We start from the raw sequence: 21,650 nt of genomic DNA on the forward strand, positions 1-21,650 counted from the left end.
CATTCTCTCTCTCGTTCTTTCTCCCCCCTCATTCTCCCTCTCGTTCTTTCTCCCCCTCTCATTCTCTCTCTCGTTTTTTCTCCCCCTCTCATTCGCTCTCTCATTCTTTCTCCCTCTCTCGTTCGCTCTCTCGTTCTTTCTCCCTCTCTCATTCGCTCTCTCGTTCTTTCTCCCCCTCTCATTCTCTCTCTCGTTCTTTCTCCCTCTCTCATTCGCTCTCTCGTTCTTTCTCCCTCTCTCATTCGCTCTCTTGTTCTTTCTCCCCCTCTCATTCTCTCTCTCGTTCTTTCTCCCTCTCTCATTCGCTCTCTCGTTCTTTCTCCCTCTCTCATTCGCTCTCTCGTTCTTTCTCCCCCTCTCATTCTCTCTTTCGTTCTTTCTCCCCCTCTCATTCTCTCTTTCGTTCTTTCTCCCTCTCTCATTCGCTCTCTCGTTCTTTCTCCCCCTCTCATTCTCTCTCTCGTTCTTTCTCCCTCTCTCATTCGCTCTCTCGTTCTTTCTCCCCCCTCATTCTCTCTTTCGTTCTTTCTCCCTCTCTCATTCACTCTCTCATTCTTTGTCCCTCTCTCTGGGAGATACAGTGTAAATGAGAGGAGCCCTAGACACCTCTTCATCCTGTTCCCTCCTCCTCAAACAGCAGAGAAAGTGCTGGTCCAGCTCTTTTAGTCTGTCCGGAGAGCCCCATTAAAGCCTTCTGATCTCACGTGGGTTTTTAACAAAGACACCCGCACTTAGTGTGTGTGTGTGTGTGTGTGTGTGTGTGTGTGTGTGTGTGTGTGTGTGTGTGTGTGTGTGTGTGTGTGTGTGTGTGTGTGTGTGTGTGTCTGTGTGTGTGTGTGTGTGTGTGTGTGTGTGTGTGTGTGTGTGTGTGTGTGTGTGTGTGTGTGTGTGTGTGTGTATGTATATTTGCACATGTGTGTGTATTTGTGTGTGGAATTGTGTGTGTGTGTGGGTGTGTGTATTTGTGTGGGTGTGTGTGTGGGTACAGTGCATTTGGGAAGTATTCAGAACCCTTGACTTATTCCACATTTTGTTACGTTACCTTATTCTAAAATGTATTCAATTGTTTTTTTCCCTCATCAATCTACACACAATACCCCATAATGACAAAGCGAAAACAGTTTTTTTTAGCAATTTTGCTAAGATGAAAAACAAATTAAATATCACATTTACATAAGTATTCAGACCCTTTACTCAGTACTTTGTTGAAACACCTTTGGCAGTGATTACAGCCTCGAGTCTTCTTCGGTATGACACTACATACTTGTCATGCTTCTAAACAGCTTCTAACCCCAGCCCATAAGACTCCTGAACATCTAATCAAATGGCTATCCAGACTATTTTTATTGCCCCTCCCCCCTTTTTTTTACACCACTGCTACTTTCTGTTGTTATCATCTATGCATAGTCACTTAATAACTCTACATACATGTACATATTACCTCATCTAACCGGTGCCCCCGCACATTGACTCTGTACCGGCACCCCCCTGTATATAGTCTCGCTATTGTTATTTTACTGCTGCTCTTTAATTACTTGATACTTTTATTTCTTATTCTTATCCATACTTTTTAAACGGCATTGTTGGTTAGGGGCTCGTAAGTAAGCATTCACTGTAAGGTCTACTACACCTGTTGTATTCGGCGCATGTGACTAATAACATTTGATTTGATTTGACACCTGTATTTGGGGAGTTTCTCCCATTCTTCTCTGCAGATCCTCTCAAGCTCTGTCAGGTTGGATGGGGAGCGTCGCTGCAGAGCTATTTTCAGGGCTCTCCAGAGATGCTCGATTGGGTTCAAGTCCAGGATCTGGCTGGGTCACTCAAGGACATTCAGAGACTTGTCCTGAAGCCACTCCTGCATTGTCTTGGCTGTGTGCTTAGGGTTGTTGTCCTGTTGGAAGGTGAACCTTCGCCCCAGTCTGAGGTCCTGAGCGCTCTGGTGCAGGTTTTCATCAAGGATCTCTCTGTACTTTGCTCCTTTCATCTTTGCTTCAATCCCGACTAGTCTCCCAGTCCCTGCCGCTGAAATACATCCCCACAGCATGATGCTGCCACCACCATGCTTCACCGTAGGGATGGTGCCAGGTTACCTCCATGCCAGGTTTCCTCCAGACGTGACGCTTGGCATTCAGGCCAAAGAGTTTAATCTTGGTTTCATCAGACCAGAGAATCTTGTTTCTCATGGTCTGAGAGTCCTTTAGGTGCCTTTTGGCAAACTCCAAACGGGCTGTCATGTGCCTTTTACTGAGGAGTGGCTTCTGTCTGGCCACTCTACCATAAAGGCCTGATTGGTGGAGTGCTGCAAAGATGGTTGTCCTTCTGGAAGGTTCTCCCATCTCCACAGAGGATCTCTAGAGCTCTGTCAGAGTGACCACCGGGTTCTTGGCCACCTCCCTGACCAAGGCCCTTCTCTCCCAATTGCTCAGTTTGGACAGGCAGGTGGTTCCAAACTTCTTCCATTTAAGAATGATGGAGGCCACTGTGTTCTTGGGGACCTTCAAGGCTGCAGAAATGTTTTGGTACCCTTCCCCAGATCTGTGCCTCGACACAATCCTGTCTCGGAGCTCTACAAACAATTCCTTCGACATGGCTTGGTTTTTGCTTTGACATGCACTGTCAACTGTGGGACCTTATATAGACAGGTGTGTGCCTTTCCAAATCATGTCCAATAAATAGAATTTATCACAGACTCCAATCAAGTTGTAGAAACATCTCAAGGATGATCTATGGAAACAGGATGCAACTGAGCTCAATTTCGAGTCTCATAGCAAAGGGTCTGAATGTCAAAAAAACTATTTTCGCTTTGTCATTATGGGGTATTGTGTGTAGATTGATGAGGAACAAAAATGTATTAAATCAATTTTTGAATAAGGTTGTAACATAACAAAATGTGGGAAAAAAGGGGTCTGAATACTTTCCGAATGCAGTGTATTTGTGTGTGTGTGTGTATATAATTGTGTACGTGTGTGTGTGTGTATATTTGTGTTTGTGAGTGTGTGTGTTTATATTTCTCTGTGTGTGTGTGTGTGTGTGTGTGTGTGTGTGTGTGTGCGTGTGCGTGTGCGTGTGTCTGCTGTGATGATGCTGCAGCATGTGAGCTTTTACGTGGAGGCCGTTTCTGCAGCTGTCTCCCAATCTCCTTATCCCCCTCTCCCCACCACCTTCTCCCTCACACTCTCTCGCCCTCTCGTTCTGGGAGGTTCACAGATGCTCCGTGCTTAAAACAACTATTAGAGGACAATATAGAGACGTCCTTTAATGACTACATCTGTGTTATTCTATTCTGGGGATCATGGCATACAGTTTCTCCCTCTCCAGGCTTATCTCGGCTTATGTGGATATGGACCATATAAGGGGAGAGGAGCCAGCCGCAGATAAAAGAGAGAAGCTATTTTTGGGCGCAAAGACAAACAGAAGGTGACAGGCGCTCTGCAGAACAGAGGCGCTTAACCACAGCTGCAGGGAGGGAGAGAGAGGGGGAGGAAAAGGGCGGAGAGAGAGATATGGTGTAAATAGAGAATGATATGTTTAGTGTGAGAAATGTAAATAGAGAATGATATGTATAGTCAGAAAGAGAGAGAGGGAGAGAGAAAGAGAGAGATGCAAGCTGAGAGCAGTGAAAATCATTGAGAAACTTACAGAAGATACTTCCCTTTTTTAAATTGGGAGAACTGAAGAGGTCTTTCTTTTCTCATATTTTTTTAAGCCTCCTTGTAATGAAGTGCTGTCTCATGGTGAGATCCATGATTGTAAACCCCCACCCTTATGTGTGTGTGTGTGTGTGTGTGTGTGTGTGTGTGTGTGTGTGTGTGTGTGTGTGTGTGTGTGTGTGTGTCATGTAATGGATGAATTTTTTTGCAGTTCACTCCCATTCGCCGATCACTGGCTAGATGTTAGCAATAGCATCATCACCTAATGTCCACGATATTTATTTCACTAACCCAGTCTAGGTGAGGAGGGAATGGTTGGGTACTCACACATTGAAAAGGTTGAGGCCAATGCGGTAGAGGCGCTTGCGCATGACGTCGGTGGAGAGTGTGGGCGACTTGCAGCTGGCCGGGTTCTCGCAGTGGTAGCGCGGCAGGCTGAGGATCATGGCCTGCAAGGCCTCCTTGGATGAGGCCTCAGATGCCGAGCGTGCCTCCGTGGAAGTGCTGTTGCTGCTGCTTATCTGCTCGGAACTGGTTTCAGCCGTCTCCGAGCCGCTCCGCTTGGCCTCCAGGGCCTCGGTGGATGGGGATCCCACCGAGGGTGCACCATCCTGGGGTTGAGGTGGCTGGACGGGCTGGACAACCACCTCCGGGGTCTGGGGGTTGGCTAGTTTGTCCAGGGGGGTCAATGGGGGTTGCTGGCCCTCCTCCTCCTCTAGCTCCTCTTCACTGGGCGGGGGCGCAGGGAAGTCGGCGTCCTGCCCCTCTCCTTCTACCACTGGTTCCGGGGGCGGAGGGGGCTCGTGGGGAGGGACAGGAGGGTCTGTGGTTTCGGCGGGGACCTCTTCAGGGGGAGGAGGAGAGTGTTTTTTAGGGGGTGAGGGCGGGGGAGCGGTGGGCATGGTGGGGGTGGTTGCTGCGCCCCCCTGCTGCTGCTGGACGCAGTTTCCCATGGAGACAGAGGCCGATGACTCCATGACGGAGGAGGACATGCGGAAGTTCTGATTGTCGATCTGAACGGTCACGTCGCGGAAGGCCATCAGCAGCTTGCTGGCGCTGCGGGGCAGGTCGCCTGTATTCTCCCCACCTGACATGCTCTGGAGAAAAGCCTGGTCCAACCCTCCTCCTCCCACTTCCCCTCCTCCCCCGGCCGCACTGAAGGACTCGGCACTGAACTGGTAGGCCCCTCCTTCCTGGAGGGAGCACATGGTCTTCAGGCTCCAGTTGCTGAGTGCGTCGTCGATGGACTTTGCCAGCGACTGCACCTGCTCTGTGAATGAGTCCTCCAGGTCGGTCAGGGTGCCGCCCACTGTGGCGGGCAGTGATGGCGAGCGCACCAGGGGGATACCCGCCAGGCTGCAGCCTTCGGCCAGAGCCCGCTCAGCGGAGAAGCCCTCAGCGTTCTGCACGCGCACCTTGCGCATGGAGATGCGCCGCGGCAGGCGACTCTCCAGCAGGGAGTTGCGGATCTTCTCGAAGTTCTTGCTGAGCTGGTACTGGCGGAAGGCGGTCTGGATCTTGGTGGCAGCGCGGCGGGAGATGAGGTGGCCGCCGTATTTGTGCTCTAGCATTTCGATCTGGAAAACAAGGAGGAGAGGGAGACAGGAGAGGTATGAGTGAAACTGAGCTGCTTGGATATTTGAACGCTACATGCAGCAGTTAACAGTACAAGGCAGTTGGGTAACAAAACATTCTATGACATGAAGGGGGGATTTGGCTGTAGGCAGAGGAGTTGGAGATAAAAGCAGGGAGACAACACAAATACAAAGCACATACATAATACCACTTAGCACTTGGTTCTCCCTCAAGATGAACAAGACGCCGTCTCTACACACCAGCATCCACATTTACAAAGACATGCCCTGAATACCTCTTCTTTAAATGGCCAAAAATACAATGGACTAATGAATGTGATATTTTCCACTCAAATAAGGCTGCAGTTACTCCAAATGACAAGAGGTGACCATGACGACCTTTGAAACACAATGACATTGATAGGATCTAATGCAAATGGACATGAACCTGAACATGTAAACGTTAAGGTCACAAAAATGGGACAGACAATTTAACACTCCCTCAACACAAAAAAATAGTCATTAGAGAGGAAAAATATTGGACACCTGAACATTTACTCAGAGCAAAGAAAAGTAATGGTGGGTGACAAGACGCCGCACATGTGGCACCTACGAGACCCATAATCCTTTTAGTGTACAGCGGGCTCAATCCGCACGGAGAGAGAGGCTGCCTTACAATTAACAACGTTTTTACACTTTCAATATTCACACTTTCCAGCTCCATGGTGCACAGAATATCAATATCAGAGCTGAAAGAGAGAGGGATGTCGAGAGAGAGGGAGGTAAAGAGAGAGGGCGGTAAAGAGAGAGCAGTAAAGAGAGAGGTAAAGAGAGAGGGAGTTAAAGAGAGGGAAGTAAAGAGAGAGGTAAAGAGAGAGGGAGGTAAAGAGAGAGAGGGAGGTAAAGAGAGAGAGGGAGGTAAAGAGAGAGGGAGGTAGAGAGAGAGAGGTAAAGAGAGAGAGAGGAAGGTCAAAAGAGAGAGGGAGGTAAAGAGAGAGGGAGGTAAAGAGAGAGAGGGAGGTAAAGAGAGAGGGAGGTAGACAGAGAGCGGTAAAGAGAGAGAGGGAGGTAAAGAGAGAGGGAGGTAAAGAGAGAGAGGTAGAGCGAGGGAGGTAAAGAGAAAGAGGAAGGTAAATGAGACAGAGGGAGGTAAAGAGAGAGGGAGGTAAAGAGAGAGGGAGGTAAAGAGAGAGAGGGAGGTAGAGAGAGGGAGGTAGAGAGAGAGGTAAAGAGAGAGAGGGAGGTAAAGGGAGAGGGAGGTAAAAATAGAGAGAGAGGGAAACAGAATGAGGGAATGAGTTAGACAAAAAAGTAAGAGGGTAGAATATGAAGGAGAAATGAAATGACAAAATGAAAGGTGCCTGTATGAAGGAGGCATTATGTGATAGGTATTATCAATTTAATAATAATAATTGTGCCTGTTTTAGGTTGGCAGCACATTATATTATATATTGAGAATATATATATATACAGTGGCTTGCGAAAGTATTCACCCCCTTGGCATTTTTCCTATTTTGTTGCCTTACAACCTGGAATTAAAATAGATTTTTGGGGGAGTTGTATCATTTGATTTACACAACATGCCTACCACTTTGAAGATTCAAAATATTTTTTATTGTGAAACAAACAAGAAGTAAGACAACAAAAGTCAATACTTTGTAGAGCCACCTTCTTCAGCAATTACAGCTGCAAGTCTCTTGGGGCATGTCTCTATAAGCTTGGCACATCTAACCACTGGAATTTCTGACCATTCTTCATGGCAAAACTGCTCCAGCTTCTTCAAGTTGGATGGGTTCCGGTGGTGTATAGTAATCTTAAACTCATACCACAGATTCTCAATTGGATTGAGGTCTGGGCTGTGACTAGGCCATTCCAAGACATTTAAATGTTTCCCCTTAAACCACTCAAGTGTTGCATTAGCACTTTGCTTAGGGTCATTGTCCTGCTGGAAGGTGAACCTCTGTCCCAGTCTCAAATCTCTGGAAGACTAAAACAGGTTTCCCTCAAGAATTTCCCTGTAATTAGCACCCCTTATCATTCCTTCAATTCTGGCGAGTTTCCCAGTCCCTGCCGATAAAAAAACATCCTCACAGCATGATGCTGCCACCACCATGCTTCACTGTGGGGATGGTGTTCTCGGGTTAATGAGAGGTGTTGGGTTTGCTCCAGATATAGCGTTTTCCTTGATGGCCAAAAAGCTCAATTTTAGTCTCATCTAACCAGAGTAACTTCTTCCATATGTTTGGGGAGTCTCCCAGATGCCTTTTGGCAAACACCAAACATGTTTGCTTATTTTTTTCTGGACACTCTTCCGTAAAGCCCAGCTCTGTGGAGTGTACGGCTTAAACTGGTCCTATGGACAGATACTCCAATCTCCGCTGTAGAGCTTTGCAGCTCCTTCAGGGTTATCTTTGGTCTCTTTGTTGCCTCTCTGATGATTAATGCCCTCCTTGCCTGGTCCGTGAGTTTTGGTGGGCGGCACTCTCTTGGCAGGTTTGTTGTGGTGCCATATTCTTTCAAAAAAATGTATTATGGATTTAATGGTGCTCCGTGGGATGTTCAAAGTTTCTGATCTTTTTTTATAACCCAACCCTGATCTATACTTCTCCACAACTTTGTCCCTGACCTGTTTGGAGAGCTCCTTGGTCCTCATAGTGCTGCTTGCATGTGCCCCTTGCTTAGTGGTGTTGCAGACTCTGGGGCCTTTCAGAACAGGTGTATATATACTGAGATCATGTGACAGATCATGTGACACTTAGATTGCACACAGGTGGACTTTATTTAACTAATTATGTGACTTCTGAAGGTAATTGGTTGTGCCAGATCTTATTTAGGGGCTTCATAGCAAAGGGGGTGAATACATACGCATGCACCACTTTCGTTTTTTAACAAGTTATATTCTTCATTTTATTTCACCAATTTGGACTATTTTGTGTATGTCCATCACATGAAATCCAAATAAAAATACATTTAAATTAGAGGTTGTAATGCAACAAAATAGGAAAAACGCCAAGGGGGTGAATACTTTTGCAAGGCACTGTAATATTATAATATTAGTGGGTGCTTGTATTTGTCCTATGTCACAGGTACAAGTGTGTATTACACACATATGTGAATTGGAAATATGTTTTTTGCTATCGCAACTCCCCCTGAAATACCCTCGTAGAGTGGGGTCACAGATACAGTCTTCAGCAGCATGGTATTATACAGTATCGTAGAGTGGGGTCACAGATACAGTCTTCAGCAGCATGGTATTATACAGTATAGTAGAGTGGGGTCACAGATACAGTCTTCAGCAGCATGGTATTATACAGTATCGTAGAGTGGGGTCACAGATACGGTCTTCAGCAGCATGGTATTATACAGTATCGTAGAGTGGGATCACAGATACAGTCTTCAGCAGCATGGTATTATACTGTATCGTAGAGTGGGATCACAGATACGGTCTTCAGCAGCATGGTATTATACAGTATTGTAGAGTGGGGTCACAGATACAGTCTTCAGCAGCATGGTACTATACAGTATAGTAGAGTGGGGTCACGGCCAGGGTCTTCAGCAAGAGATGCTGATAGTAAATGATCTTGACAGAAAAAAAGGCATATTTAGGAGAGGGAGAAAAACGTGTTACTATCTGTCTCATATCTGTGTGGCCAAAACGTTCATTGCCTTCAATAAATCAGAACCACTATCTGTGGGTGCAATTGAGATGCACTCTACTCTCTATTCTACACTGAATCACCTGAAAGCTATTAATTGTGCCTGGAAATAAATGACTGTGAGATAAAAAGGCAGTTCTGATTTGATTTGGGAAGGGATCAAAAAAATGCATGGAACCTTTCCCAACTCTCTTCACAGAACAATCAAATTCTATATATTTCTTGAGTTTCTTTGCATGTGATGGCTGTGGCAATCTCTGGCCTATGGATGTGTCAGTTAATTTAACTGTGTCAACCCTTTACACTATCCCTATGGGTTGATCTCTCCAATGTTCTCTGAGAACATAGAAAATGTGGTGCTATTCTCCATCTTGCCACTAGGTTTCTCGACGTATGTCTGCTCAGTTGAGGACAGGATCCGGAATATATATGGATTAAGTCCGTTCACGTAAAATATCCCCCCTGTGACTCAAAGGCAATTGGGTGAATGGTTTTAGAAGGGATTGCGGGGCCACCAGGGGATCAACGTCAGACTTTCAACCGCTACTCTGCAGTCCCAAGCAAAGTCACCTGCATTCTATAGACTTCTGTGGGGAAGAACAGATAGCCATGCAATAATGCACACTAGGCTTTGCAATTTGCAATAAGTGGGGTGGCTGCAGCATGATGCAATCTCGGCCCATTGTCATTTGGAGAACTCCATCCCTTAGAAAGGCTCTTTAGAAAACCGAAATGACACTGAAAATCCATCTTATCTGATCCCTTTTACATTGCACTGCAGCGAGGCCACTGTGAGAAAGGGAAGAGATGTTGGGAGAATATTAAGGTCATTCTACATGAGACTGGCACTTTTAGCTATAGTCTCTAGTCTCTCTGAGGCATCTCAGAATGAGAACATCGCTTTCTCTTCCTGCAGACCGGTATTGGGCCTTGCCTTGAATATTCATCACTTTTTATCTATCTGGAATGTTCCGACAGACAGAACTTTGAGTACACACTCAATATGACAAAATCAGCTTCGTCACTGCTGACTTCGTCTGGACAGAATGGGGTGGCTTAAAAAAACAGAGTTAAGGTAATAGCCGCAACCCATCCCTCAGAAAGGTGTCACTCGTCAAAACGAATTATAGAAATAATGTCTGAGGCAGAGGTAGCCTTGGATCTGAGCCGGAAGCTGGGAGGGGGCTGCGTTTGATTAAAGGCGGCAGTTTGGCTTGTTTGTTTTGCCTTCCGAATGAGTTGGTAGGGGACGGCGCATAAAGAATTTAGGTCCCATCACAGCTTTATCTGAGCCTGTATCTCTCTGCCATCTCCATTAGACACTGAGAGTCTGGGTGAGCAGGAGAGAGAGATGGTGGGATGGAGGGGGAAGGTGGGTAGTGGAACTAAAAGAGGTAGACTGAGGGGCAATGGAGATACGGTAGAGCAGGGCTCTCCAACCCTGTTCCTGGAGAGCTACCATCCTGTAGATTTTCACTCCAACCCTGTTCCTGGAAAGCTACCGTCCTGTAGGTTTTCACTCCAACCCTGTTCCTGGAGAGCTACCATCCTGTAGGTTTTCACTCCAACCCTGTTCCTGGAAAGCTACCGTCCTGTAGGTTTTCACTCCAACCCTGTTCCTGGAGAGCTACCGTCCTGTAGGTTTTCACTCCAACCCTCATCTAGCTCACCTGATTCTAATAATTAGCTGGTTGATGAGCTGAATCAGGTTAGTTACAACTGGGGTTGGAGTGAAAACCTACAGGAGGGTAGCTCTCCAGGAACAGTTTTGAAAACTCTTCAAAGAAAAATCCAGAAATATTTATTTAAAAAATGCTGAGGTGACACTGATCTAACATGAGGCAAATGGTATTTTGGGGTTATGACATGGTTTTATAACCAAACGTTACACACTAGGGGGTCAAAGGGCGAGAGCCAAGTGGAGTTTTTAAGACAGACAGAATTCACACACAACCAGGCCTTTGACTTTATGGGCGTATGAATTTACTGCTGATGAATTGAAACAAGACCAGTCTGGGTATGAGAGATGGGATTCTGCCTCTTTACCACTGAAATATTAATACCCCAAGGCTTGCAGAAATAGCACATTCAGAGTTTGTTTTCGGGGGGGATGTTTATGCCAGGCATGAAAATGGTTTCCAATATTAAAGGTCAGACTTTCTATGGGGAACAATCTGTTTTTTTGAAGTGCTATTTTTTGTTCTGGCTTATCAGATCTGGCTATTCAGAGAAATGTGCTATGGATGGTATCTCTTGGCCTTCTCCCTGGCTGCATTCATCTGGGTGAATAGTCTCCAAGGACGAGCTGGCATTCACAGTCTGTCACGCAACCCATTCACTTCATCTCACCAAATGTCACGATACAGGTGGACAACAAAATGAACACGTACGCAAACCCAGCCTGAAGTCAATTATGAGCCAAACACACTTCAGGGATTTTGAAGAATTTTGTGTTCAGAAAAAGGTATCCTCGGATGAATTTGTTCGTTCATCGTATTCATTGACATTTAGCTTAGTGACCCAGGTATATTTATGAGTGTCACCCTCAAATTCAGTTCTGGCACAGAGATTAAATAGCATATGATTACATTTGCATGCAGCAAACACATAGTTGAGAGGGCACGACTAATGCTACCTCCTAATTATAAGCTCATTCATGTCAGGTCAGTTAATTTGCACCAGGAAAATTGTCAACTTTACATAATTATGGCGTTATATTGTGCTTTGTAACATAAAAAAGGCTTCAGCTAATTCTGAGAAATAGAGCATCAATCTGAACAGCTCTTACTGTTTATCAGGAATGGAGATGCATTTGGTGCCCACAACGTAAGAGAGTCAGGTGATAACCTACAGTAGGTCAAGCACAGGAGATTGGTGGCATCTTAATTGGGGAGGACGGGCTCGTGGTAGTGGCTGGAGCACTGAGGTCGAGTAAGTAGTTGACTTATTGAGCATCGGCTTCAACCCTTTGAGGTCTATTAAACTTTGTTGTGAGAAGCAGTTGGAGATTCTACGTTCACTTCTCAAAAAGCATAAAGAGTGACAGTTCAACCGACGCAAAAAGCTGGCAGAAGATAAAAAACGAACTTGACAGGATTCCATCGACCCGTCTCTCAAAACATTTAATCTCTAGAGTATTGAAGACGGGACACGATCAGTTTTCCCTGCTCTCAGCATACCCAGTCAACGGTGTGATAAAATGTGCTAATCCACCCATTTTTAAGCATTAGCAGTTTAAAGACGCTCGGGTAAACATATTGAACTTTGAGACGCGGAGTGCCTCTCCCACTCAAAAAAAAAAATCTGCCTTAAAAAGTTGGGTTGATGTGGATTACTTAGCTCGCAATTCCATAATGGCGTTGTGAAATATCCCCTCTCTCTGGTGGAGGTTTGGAGTGTGATTATGAGGGAACACAGGCTGTCTGATAACATCCCTCACCCCGCCACTGAGAAACATTACAGAGATAAATGTAGTTTGATTAATGAGGCTCGAATCCAATGCTTTCTCAAGAAGGAATCTGCAGAACAAAAAGGCAATTATGGGCCCAGAGACAAAATTGTGGGAATTCGACAAATGGGACTCAGGAAAAAGCTGTTAGAGGGAGCCTTCATCAACAAGCCTATCAACTGGGACACTTGTACAACTAATGCTATTAGACAAAAGGTTATTTCACAGGACTGATTGGACCCACGGTATTTACTTGCTCTGTAGGTGCCGATACCACCTACAGAGCAGGCTATGCTGTGTAAATGTATTCTGTATAAAATCACATTGAGGCTCAGCTTATCCTTGAGCAAGGAGATTCTAATGACAGGAATACTGATGTCAGAGTACACCAAAAGCCTTTTGTGAACACTACCTTTGTCCTGGTCATGATTAACTATGATTGTACTAATATACAATACTTACATAGCCAAATCCCAAAATGTTGGCTTTGAAAAACATTTATGTTAAATATAGAGTGAGCAATATACTATAGCATTTTGCCTATGAAAACTCTCTACGTGAGCACATACAGTTGAAGTCAGAAGTTTACATACACCGAAGTCAAATATATTTAAACTCAGTTTTTCACAATTCCTGAAATGTAATCCTAGTAAGAATTCCCTGTCTTAGGTTAGTTAGGATCACCATTTTATTTTAAGAATGTGAAACGTCAGAATAATAGTAGAGAGAATGACTTATTTCAGCTTTTATTTCTTTCATCACATTCCCAGTGGGTCAGAAGTTTACATACACTCAATTAGTATTTGGTAGTATTGCCTTTAAATTGTTTAACTTGGGTCAAACGTTTCGGGTAGCCTTCCACAAGCTTCCCACAATAAGTTGGGTGAATTTTGGCCCATTCCTCCTGACAGGGATGGTGCAACTAAGTCAGGTTTAGTGGCCTCCTTGCTCGCACACGATTTTTCAGTTCTGCCCACAAACTTTCTATGGGATTGAGGTCAGGGCTCTGTAATGGCCACTCCAATACCTTAATTAAGCCATTTTGCTACAACTTTGGAAGTATGCTTGAGGTCATTGTCCATTTGGAAGACCCATTTGTGACCAAGCTTTAACTTCCTGACTGATGTCTTGAGATGTTGCTTCAATATAGCCACATAATTTTCCTTCCTCATGACGCCATCTATTTTGTGAAGTGCACCAGTACCTCCTGCAGCAAAGCACCCCCACAACATGATGCTGCCACCCCCGTGCTTCACAGTTGGGATGGTGTTCTTCAGCTTGCAAGCCTCCCCCTTTTTCCTCCAAACATAACAATGGTCATTATAGCCAAACAGTTCTGTTTTTGTTTCATCAGACCAGAGGACATTTCTCCAAAAAGTACGATTTTTGTCCCCATGTGCAGTTAGTCTGGCTTTTTATGGCGGTTTTGGAGCAGTGGCTTCTTCCTTGCTGAGCGGCCTTTCAGGCTATGTCGATATAGCACTCGTTTTACTGTGGATATAGATACTTTTGTACCTGTTTTCTCCAGCATCTTCACAAGGTCCTTTGCTGTTGTTCTGGGATTGATTTGCACTTTTCGCACCAAAGTACGTTCATCTCTAGGAGACAGAGTGCGTCTCCTTCCTGAGCGGTATGATGGCTGCGTGGTCCCATGATGTTTATACTTGCGTACTATTGCTTGTACAGATGAAAGTGGTACCTTCAGGTATTCGTAAATTGCTCCCAAGGATGAACCAGACTTGTGGAGGTCTACAAATTTTTTTCTGAGGTCTTGACTGATTTATTTTGATTTTCCCATGATGTCAAGCAAAGAGGCACTGAGTTTGAAGGTAGGCCTTGAAATACATCCACAGGTACACCTCCAATTGACTGAAATTATGTCAATTAGCCTATCAGAAGCTTCTAAAGCCATGAAATATTTTTCTGGAATTTTCCAAGCTGTTTAAAGGCACAGTCAACTTAGTGTATGCAAACTTCTGACCCACAGGAATTGTGATACAGTGAATTATAAGTGAAATAATCTGTCTGTAAACAATTGTTGGAAAAATTACTTGTCATGCACAAAGTAGATGTCCTAACCGACTTGCCAAAACTATAGTTTGTTAACAAGAAATTTGTGGAGTGGTTGAAAAATGAGTTTTAATGACTACAACCTAAGTGTATGTAAACTTCCGACTTCACCTGTATAAACAGCCTTAGGGGCTGTTGCTGCAGTAATCAAAGTATCGTTCATGTGATGGGATCACTCTCACGCTAATCTGTGGCAGGACCTACTCCCCACCCGTAGGCTGTGAAATGAAACCTCATCTGGAGTTCCTCTCTCCGGACAGAAGATCAATCTAACACATCAGACATGTGAAGCAATGCTGACACACAGAGAGGAAGGCAGTGAAGGAGATCATCTTCACAAGAGAGATTAAAAGAGTGACGAGGTGGGGGGGGGGTTTAAATCTTAATAAGGACTAGAGGTTAGTGTAAGAGAGATAAGGGGTCAAATAAGGGTGAGGTTGAGGATGATATGGGGTGAAATAGTGGTGAGGATGAGGAATAGTAGTGTTGAAATAGGGGTGAGGATGATGGAGATAAGGGGTGAAACAGGGGTGAGGATGAGGGAGAGTAGGGGTGAAATAGGGGAGAGGATGAGGGTGATAAGGGGTGAATTAGGGCAACTAACTGTAAGTCGCTCTGATTAACCTCTCTGCGAGTAATGCTAGTTTCCTGAATTTCCGCCTGTCTGACATGCGCAAAGTAAACTGCCTGTTACTCAGGCCCAGAAGCTAGGATATGCATATAATTGGTAGGATTGGATAGAAAACACTCTGGGTTTCTAAAACTAAAATAATGTCTGTGAGTATAACAGAACTGATATAGCAGGCGAAAACCCGAGGAAAATCGATCCTGAATTATTTATTTTTTTGAGCTTGGAATGACTTCCAATGCAATGCTATTGAAAGATCTTATTTCCGCCTCCCAGATTGCAGTTCCTATGGCTTCCACTAGATGTCAACAGTCTTTATACAAGGTTTTAGGCTTTTTTTGTTGACAAATGAAGAAGTATTTGTTGTCGTTCCAAGTTGAGCGCCAGGGCAAAAGTAGTCTTTTTGCGCGTGTGAACGTGGGCGCTCTCTTCGTTCTTTTCCTTTGCTGTTGAACATACTATTCTCCGTCTGAAATATTATTGTTTATTTAGATATTAGACAACCTGAGGAATGATAAAAAACATTGTTTGGATGAACTTTGCTGGTAACATTTTGGAATCCTTTGTATGCATGTTGAAAGACTGGATTATTGAATTCAATGGCGCCAACTAAACGGCGTTTTGGGGATATAAAGAAGGACTTTATAGAACAAAATGACCATTCATTGTATAGCTGATAACCTTGGGATTGCAACCAGAGGAAGATCTTCAAAAGTAAGTGATTTATTTTATCGCTATTTATGATTTTGTGTCGCCAGTGCTGGTTTGAAAGATATGTTGACATGGGGCGCTGTCCTCAGACAATCGAATGCTATGCTTTCGCCGTAAAGCCTTTTTGAAATCTGACAACGCAGTTAGACACTTGTATTTTCATGAATGTTTAATATTACAATTTTGTATTTTGAATTTGGCACGCTCCGATTTCACCGGATGTTGTCAAATTTGATCCCGCTAAGAGGATGAGTGTCTGATAAATGACTAACATGTAAATGAAGGCACTGTATATGGTTCAGCAAGTTGTTGTTTTTACACCTTGAGAACTACACTGTTCGCTCACAAGTTTCTCTCTTTTTTCTCTTTCTCTGGTCTTGAGGTGTAACTGATGATCTGTGTGAGAGCTGGAAATGGAAAGGTTGTCTTACCTGGTTGAAGTTCAGTGGACGGAATGGGAATGGAAAGGTTACCTTACCTGGTTGAAGGTCAGTGGACGGAATGGGAATGGAAATGTTACCTGGTTGAAGGTCAGTGGACGAGATGGGGAATGGAAAGGTTACCTGGTTGAAGGTCAGTGGACGGGATGGGGAATGGAAAGGTTAACTTGTTGAAGGTCAGTGGATGAGATGGGGAATGGAAAGGTTACCTGGTTGAAGGTCAGTGGACGGAATGGGAATGGAAAGGTTACCTGGTTGAAGGTCAGTGGATGAGATGGGGAATGGAAAGGTTACCTGGTTGAAGGTCAGTGGATGAGATGGGGAATGGAAAGGTTACCTGGTTGAAGGTCAGTGGACGGGATGGGGAAAGGAAAGGTTAACTTGCTGAAGGTCAGTGGATGAGATGGGGAATGGAAAGGTTACGTGGTTGAAGGTCAGTGGACGGGATGGGGAAAGGAAAGGTTAACTTGTTGAAGGTCAGTGGACGAGATGGGGAATGGAAAGTTTAACTTGTTGAAGGTCAGTGGACGAGATGGGGAATGGAAAGGTTAACTTGTTGAAGGTCAGTGGACGAGATGGGGAATGGAAAGGTTACCTGGTTGAAGGTCAGTGGATGAGATGGGGAATGGAAAGGTTAACTTGTTGAAGGTCAGTGGATGAGATGGGGAATGGAAAGGTTACGTGGTTGAAGGTCAGTGGATGAGATGGGGAATGGAAAGGTTACGTGGTTGAAGGTCAGATGATGAGATGGGGAATGGAAAGGTTACCTGGTTGAAGGTCAGTGGACGAGATGGGGAATGGAAAGGTTACCTGGTTGAAGGTCAGTGGATGAGATGGGGAATGGAAAGGTTACCTGGTTGAAGGTCAGTGGACGGGATGGGGAAAGGAAAGGTTAACTTGCTGAAGGTCAGTGGATGAGATGGGGAATGGAAAGGTTACGTGGTTGAAGGTCAGATGATGAGATGGGGAATGGAAAGGTTACCTGGTTGAAGGTCAGTGGACGGGATGGGGAAAGGAAAGGTTAACTTGTTGAAGGTCAGTGGACGAGATGGGGAATGGAAAGTTTAACTTGTTGAAGGTCAGTGGATGAGATGGGGAATGGAAAGGTTACCTGGTTGAAGGTCAGTGGATGAGATGGGGAATGGAAAGGTTACCTGGTTGAAGGTCAGTGGATGAAATGGGGAATGGAAAGGTTACCTGATTGAAGGTCAGTGGACGGGATGGGGAATGGGGTGGTCAAGGCCCCTCATATGCAGTGTCAAGGCCCCTCATATGCAGATGAGTGCCTGATGAATCCAACGTCTCTGATGAATGGGATGATGAGAACACACACACACAACACACACAACACATACATATGCAAGCACAGGCACGCACACACACACGGAGTTGACATACAGACGCCCACGCGCACGTACACACTCACACCATGTAAATGAGATGTGAGACACAGAACAGGGAGATGGGTCTCTGTATGTTAGCAGGGCCATCACACATGGATGATTTCCTGAACACTTACTTCATGTACAGTAGAGTTTCTAGTGTAGACATATGGCAACTCTGAACATATGATGTTAAGGTGAAAACAACATAAGACAAACAGACCAGGAGAGAAGACATGAGTTTAGTCCATGCAAGCAGCACAACCACCATCGGGAATATTACTTCATTCTGTTACCATGACGATGCATCATTTATACAAGAGAATGTGTGATTGTGTGAGTGAGAGAAAGAGTCGGTGGGAAGCAACTAAATGTTTTCCATTTAAAAACCTCCCAGACACTTAAACACACAGTGTGAGCCATTCACTAAACAGCAAGCTGCCACACAGCAGAAGAAGGTGCTGTGAGAACAAAACACACACTGCCTCAGTGGAAGGTCACTGTTCCACATCTGTTCAAAAGACAAAAGCCATGTTATGTCAATGAAGGTGAAAATGACAGTGGAGATGATGATGATGACTCATGTTAATGAAGAAGACAGCAAGACTCAACAACCCAAAACACCCTAAGAACACCTGCAGAGCCAACTTCAAAGGCAAATAATGCCAATCAACTGCCAGCCGAGGCCAATCCACAAAAAACAGCCATAACAAACAAACAATCCCAGGTGAACCAAAACACCAACAGCCTCAACAGACAAAACAAACAGCCTTGACCTCAGACAGAACCTCAACAAACGACCACAAAGACCACAAGACATACAGTACAACCCAAGCCTCTCCCCCCTCTCCCCTACCCCCGCCCATATCACACCGTTCCCCCCCCACACACCCTACCTGCTTGTTTTTGAGGTCGAGCGAGAGCTCGTAGTCGGAGGTGGCGGAGTGCGAGCAGGCCCCGTTGCGCTGCACCCTCATGGGGGAAGCTGTGTGGTGCAGGCTGGCCCTCCTCCCCGCCGCTCCCCCCCTGGCCTCTGCCCCATCCTCCTCCTCCTCCTCCTCCACATCAGCCTCTACTGCTGCCTCTCCCTCATGCTGCTGCTCCTGCTGCGAATCCACCACCTCTTTCTGCTTTTTCTCCTCCTCCTCCTTATCTCCTCGCTCTCCCTCCTCCTGCTCGAGTTCCCCTCCGCTAGGTGAGCGGGAGGCTGCGGGGGCGACCTCCTGCTCTGTTTCATCCACGCTCGTGCCCTCGGGTTTAGGCTGAGGCTGAGGTTCAGGATGGGGCTGGGCTTGGAGCTCAGGCTGCTGGGGTTGGACCTGGGGCTGGGGCTCCCCTTCTCCCTCTCTCTTTCCCTCCTCCCCCGAGGGTGAGTCTGGAGGAAGGTCGTCGCTGCAGAAAGGAGGAGAAAACGGCAGAGTGAGGGTTCTGCTTCCTGCTGGCTGACCTTTGACCTCTTCTCCAGGCTGTCTGGCTGGGTCGTAGTACAGGGTTTGACCTCTGTGTGAATCTCTCTCTGTGTCTCTGGTGATACGAGGTGTGTGCAGGGTCAGAAGAACAGGAGTCTGTCAGTTTGTCTGTGTGTCAGCGGAGGCTGTCCGGTATAGACAGCACAAGCACAGAACAGAGGACACTATACGACCACAGTGCATTTCAGTTTCAGTATTCAAAAGAGCACAGACACACTGCATCAACACCACACAGAGGAGCTATTATGAGGACACACGAAGAACAACTTTGGAGGAATCCGACAGCGACACACAGACATGGGATACAGTCATGCAGCTACAGGGTAAGTACAGGCCTAGACTGTCTCCACAGGGGCAGCCTGAGGTGTTCGTGTGTGTGTTTGTGTGAGTGCCTGTGTGTGTGTGCGTGTGTGCTTGCATTAGCAAGTGTGGGATAGCACGTGTGTGCATGTGAGCACCCGTGATTGTGTGTGTGCGTACAAGCATGTGTGTGTGTGTGTGTGTGTGTGTGTGTGTGTGTGTGTGTGTGTGTGTGTGTGTGTGTGTGTGTGTGTGTTGGCTTTTAGAAAGGGAATGGGGATGTCTGAAGTGTGACCTGCCGTGGGCATTGCACTGTACACAGGACCACAGCATACTGTAGCTACTGTTGTGTTGTTGGGGACTCTGGGACTGTCACAGTGTTTGATGGAGTGACTGACAGAGTGGGAACTCAGCTGTCAGCAGGGTGGCTAGTGTCTGATATTACTCTGGGACCATGAGGCTCTCTCTCTTACTCTGTTGCTCCTCCCCTCTTCCTCGCTCCTTTGCTGGCCATCTCTGTATGACCATCACTCTGTTCTTCCCCTTCCTCTCTCATCTTCTCTCAAATGCTGTTTATTCTTTCTTTAAAATATATATATTTGTTGGTACTTTTTAACCCTTTTTCTCCCCAATTTCGTGATATCCAATTGGTAGTTACAGTCTTGTCCCATGGCTGCAACTCCCATACGGACATGGGAGAGGTGAAGGTCGAGAGCCATGCGTCCTCCGAAACACGTCCCTGCCAAGCCGCACTGCTTGTTGACACACTGCCCGCTTAACTCGGAAGCCAATCGCACCAATGTGTAGGAGGAAACACCGTACAATTAGCGACCGGAGTCAGCGTGCATGTGCTCAGTCTGCCACAACGAGTCACTAGAGCGCGATGGGACAAGGACAGCTGGCCAAACCCTCCCCTAACCCGGATGAAGCTGGGCCAATTGTGCACCGCCTCATGAGTCTTCCAGTCGAGGCCGGCTGCGACACAGCCTGGGATCGAACCCGGGTCTGTAGTGACGCCTCTCTCTCTCTCCCTCACCTCCTTCTTGTGCTCTCCCCCGTCCTTCTCCCACTAGTCTCCTTCCTCTCTTTATACCCTCTCTCTCTCTCTCTCTCTCTCTCTCCACACTCCCCTCCCTCCTTACTTTCTAAACCTCAATCTCTCTCTCTCTCTCTCTCTCTCTCTCTCTCTCTCTCTCTCTCTCTCTCTCTCTCTCTCTCTCTCTCTCTCTCTCTCTCTCTCTCTCTCTCTCTCTCTCTCTCCTCTCTCTCTCCTCTCTCTCTGAATTGCCAAGGCCTGATAAAGCCTCTCACTGCCCTATAGTGGAGCCCAGAACCCGAGTGTTGCTGACAGACAATCTCCTATCACATCTCTGGAACTGACAGACTGATCACAGCACTCTAGCCACTACAAAATATTACTGGTTCTCCAATGTCCAATGTGTGAGCCACAAGTAACGAGCCAGTTTGTCGGGAACTGCCAATAAAACATGTCTTGTCCTCTGATAGAAAAACAGAAATCCAAGTATGAGAAAAAAAATAACTTACATGTAACATAAAGTTTCTATGGGAGTGTGAATGCAAGACAAAGAAGTGTTACTGTTCTTTTGATAAAACTTTTATAGGTCGGCCTACATTTGTGAGGGAAAGGGACTAAGCATGAACTCCATCGTGGCAGCTTTTCATGTCTTTATCTGAGTTGCTGAGCCACTTTAGTGTTCTAGATCTACGTCAGGCCAGATGATGATTGATGTATGACACGGCCAAGCCTTCATTTCCCCCCGGTTTCAACTTCTGAGAGAAGTTTTATGGAATTGAACCACATGTTTCAGTTCTTTCAGAGGGAAGTTTTATGGAATTGAACCACATGATTCAGTTCTTTCAGAGAGAAGTTTAATGGAACTGAACCACATGATTCAGTTCTTTCAGAGAGAAGTTTTATGGAACTGAACCACATGATTCAGTTCTTTCAGAGAGAAGTTTAATGGAACTGAACCACATGATTCAGTTCTTTCAGAGAGAAGTTTTATGGAACTGAACCACATGATTCAGTTCTTTCAGAGAGAAGTTTAATGGAATTGAACCACATGATTCAGTTCTTTCAGAGAGAAGTTTAATGGAACTGAACCACATGATTCGGTACTTTCTTGCTACGTTTGGTTCTTCGTCTTCATAGCTCTACGGTCGACAGTTTTAAGAACTTGAGGAGTTTTCTACTCTTTGAGATAAGGCCCATGAGTGTGTTTTCATGGACACATGAAAGAGAGCAAGAGAAAGAGAGAAAAATAGAAAGAGAGTGAGGAAGAAAGACTTTGGTATGCT

The 21,650-nt window shown here is 45.7% G+C and overlaps 1 protein-coding gene across 3 annotated transcripts in view; it reads right to left on the bottom strand.

Moving 5' to 3' along the window:
* Positions 1–21,650, bottom strand: part of LOC106609634 (IQ motif and SEC7 domain-containing protein 3-like) — a 184,193-nt gene that overhangs the window by 79,343 nt on the left and 83,200 nt on the right. For 2 of the 3 annotated variants that reach the window (XM_045722253.2, XM_045722254.2), the window contains exons 3-4: positions 18,459–18,954; positions 3,981–5,230 (exon numbers count right to left, since the gene is read on the bottom strand). In XM_045722253.2, the coding sequence (XP_045578209.2) occupies positions 3,981–5,230; positions 18,459–18,954 (1,746 nt within the window). The remainder of the gene's footprint in view (positions 1–3,980; positions 5,231–18,458; positions 18,955–21,650) is intronic. The other variant, XM_045722255.2, reaches the window with a different exon arrangement.

The sequence above is a fragment of the Salmo salar genome, chromosome 07, assembly GCF_965601325.2.
Source record: "Salmo salar chromosome 07, fSalSal1, whole genome shotgun sequence".
Classification (NCBI taxonomy): domain Eukaryota; kingdom Metazoa; phylum Chordata; class Actinopteri; order Salmoniformes; family Salmonidae; genus Salmo; species Salmo salar.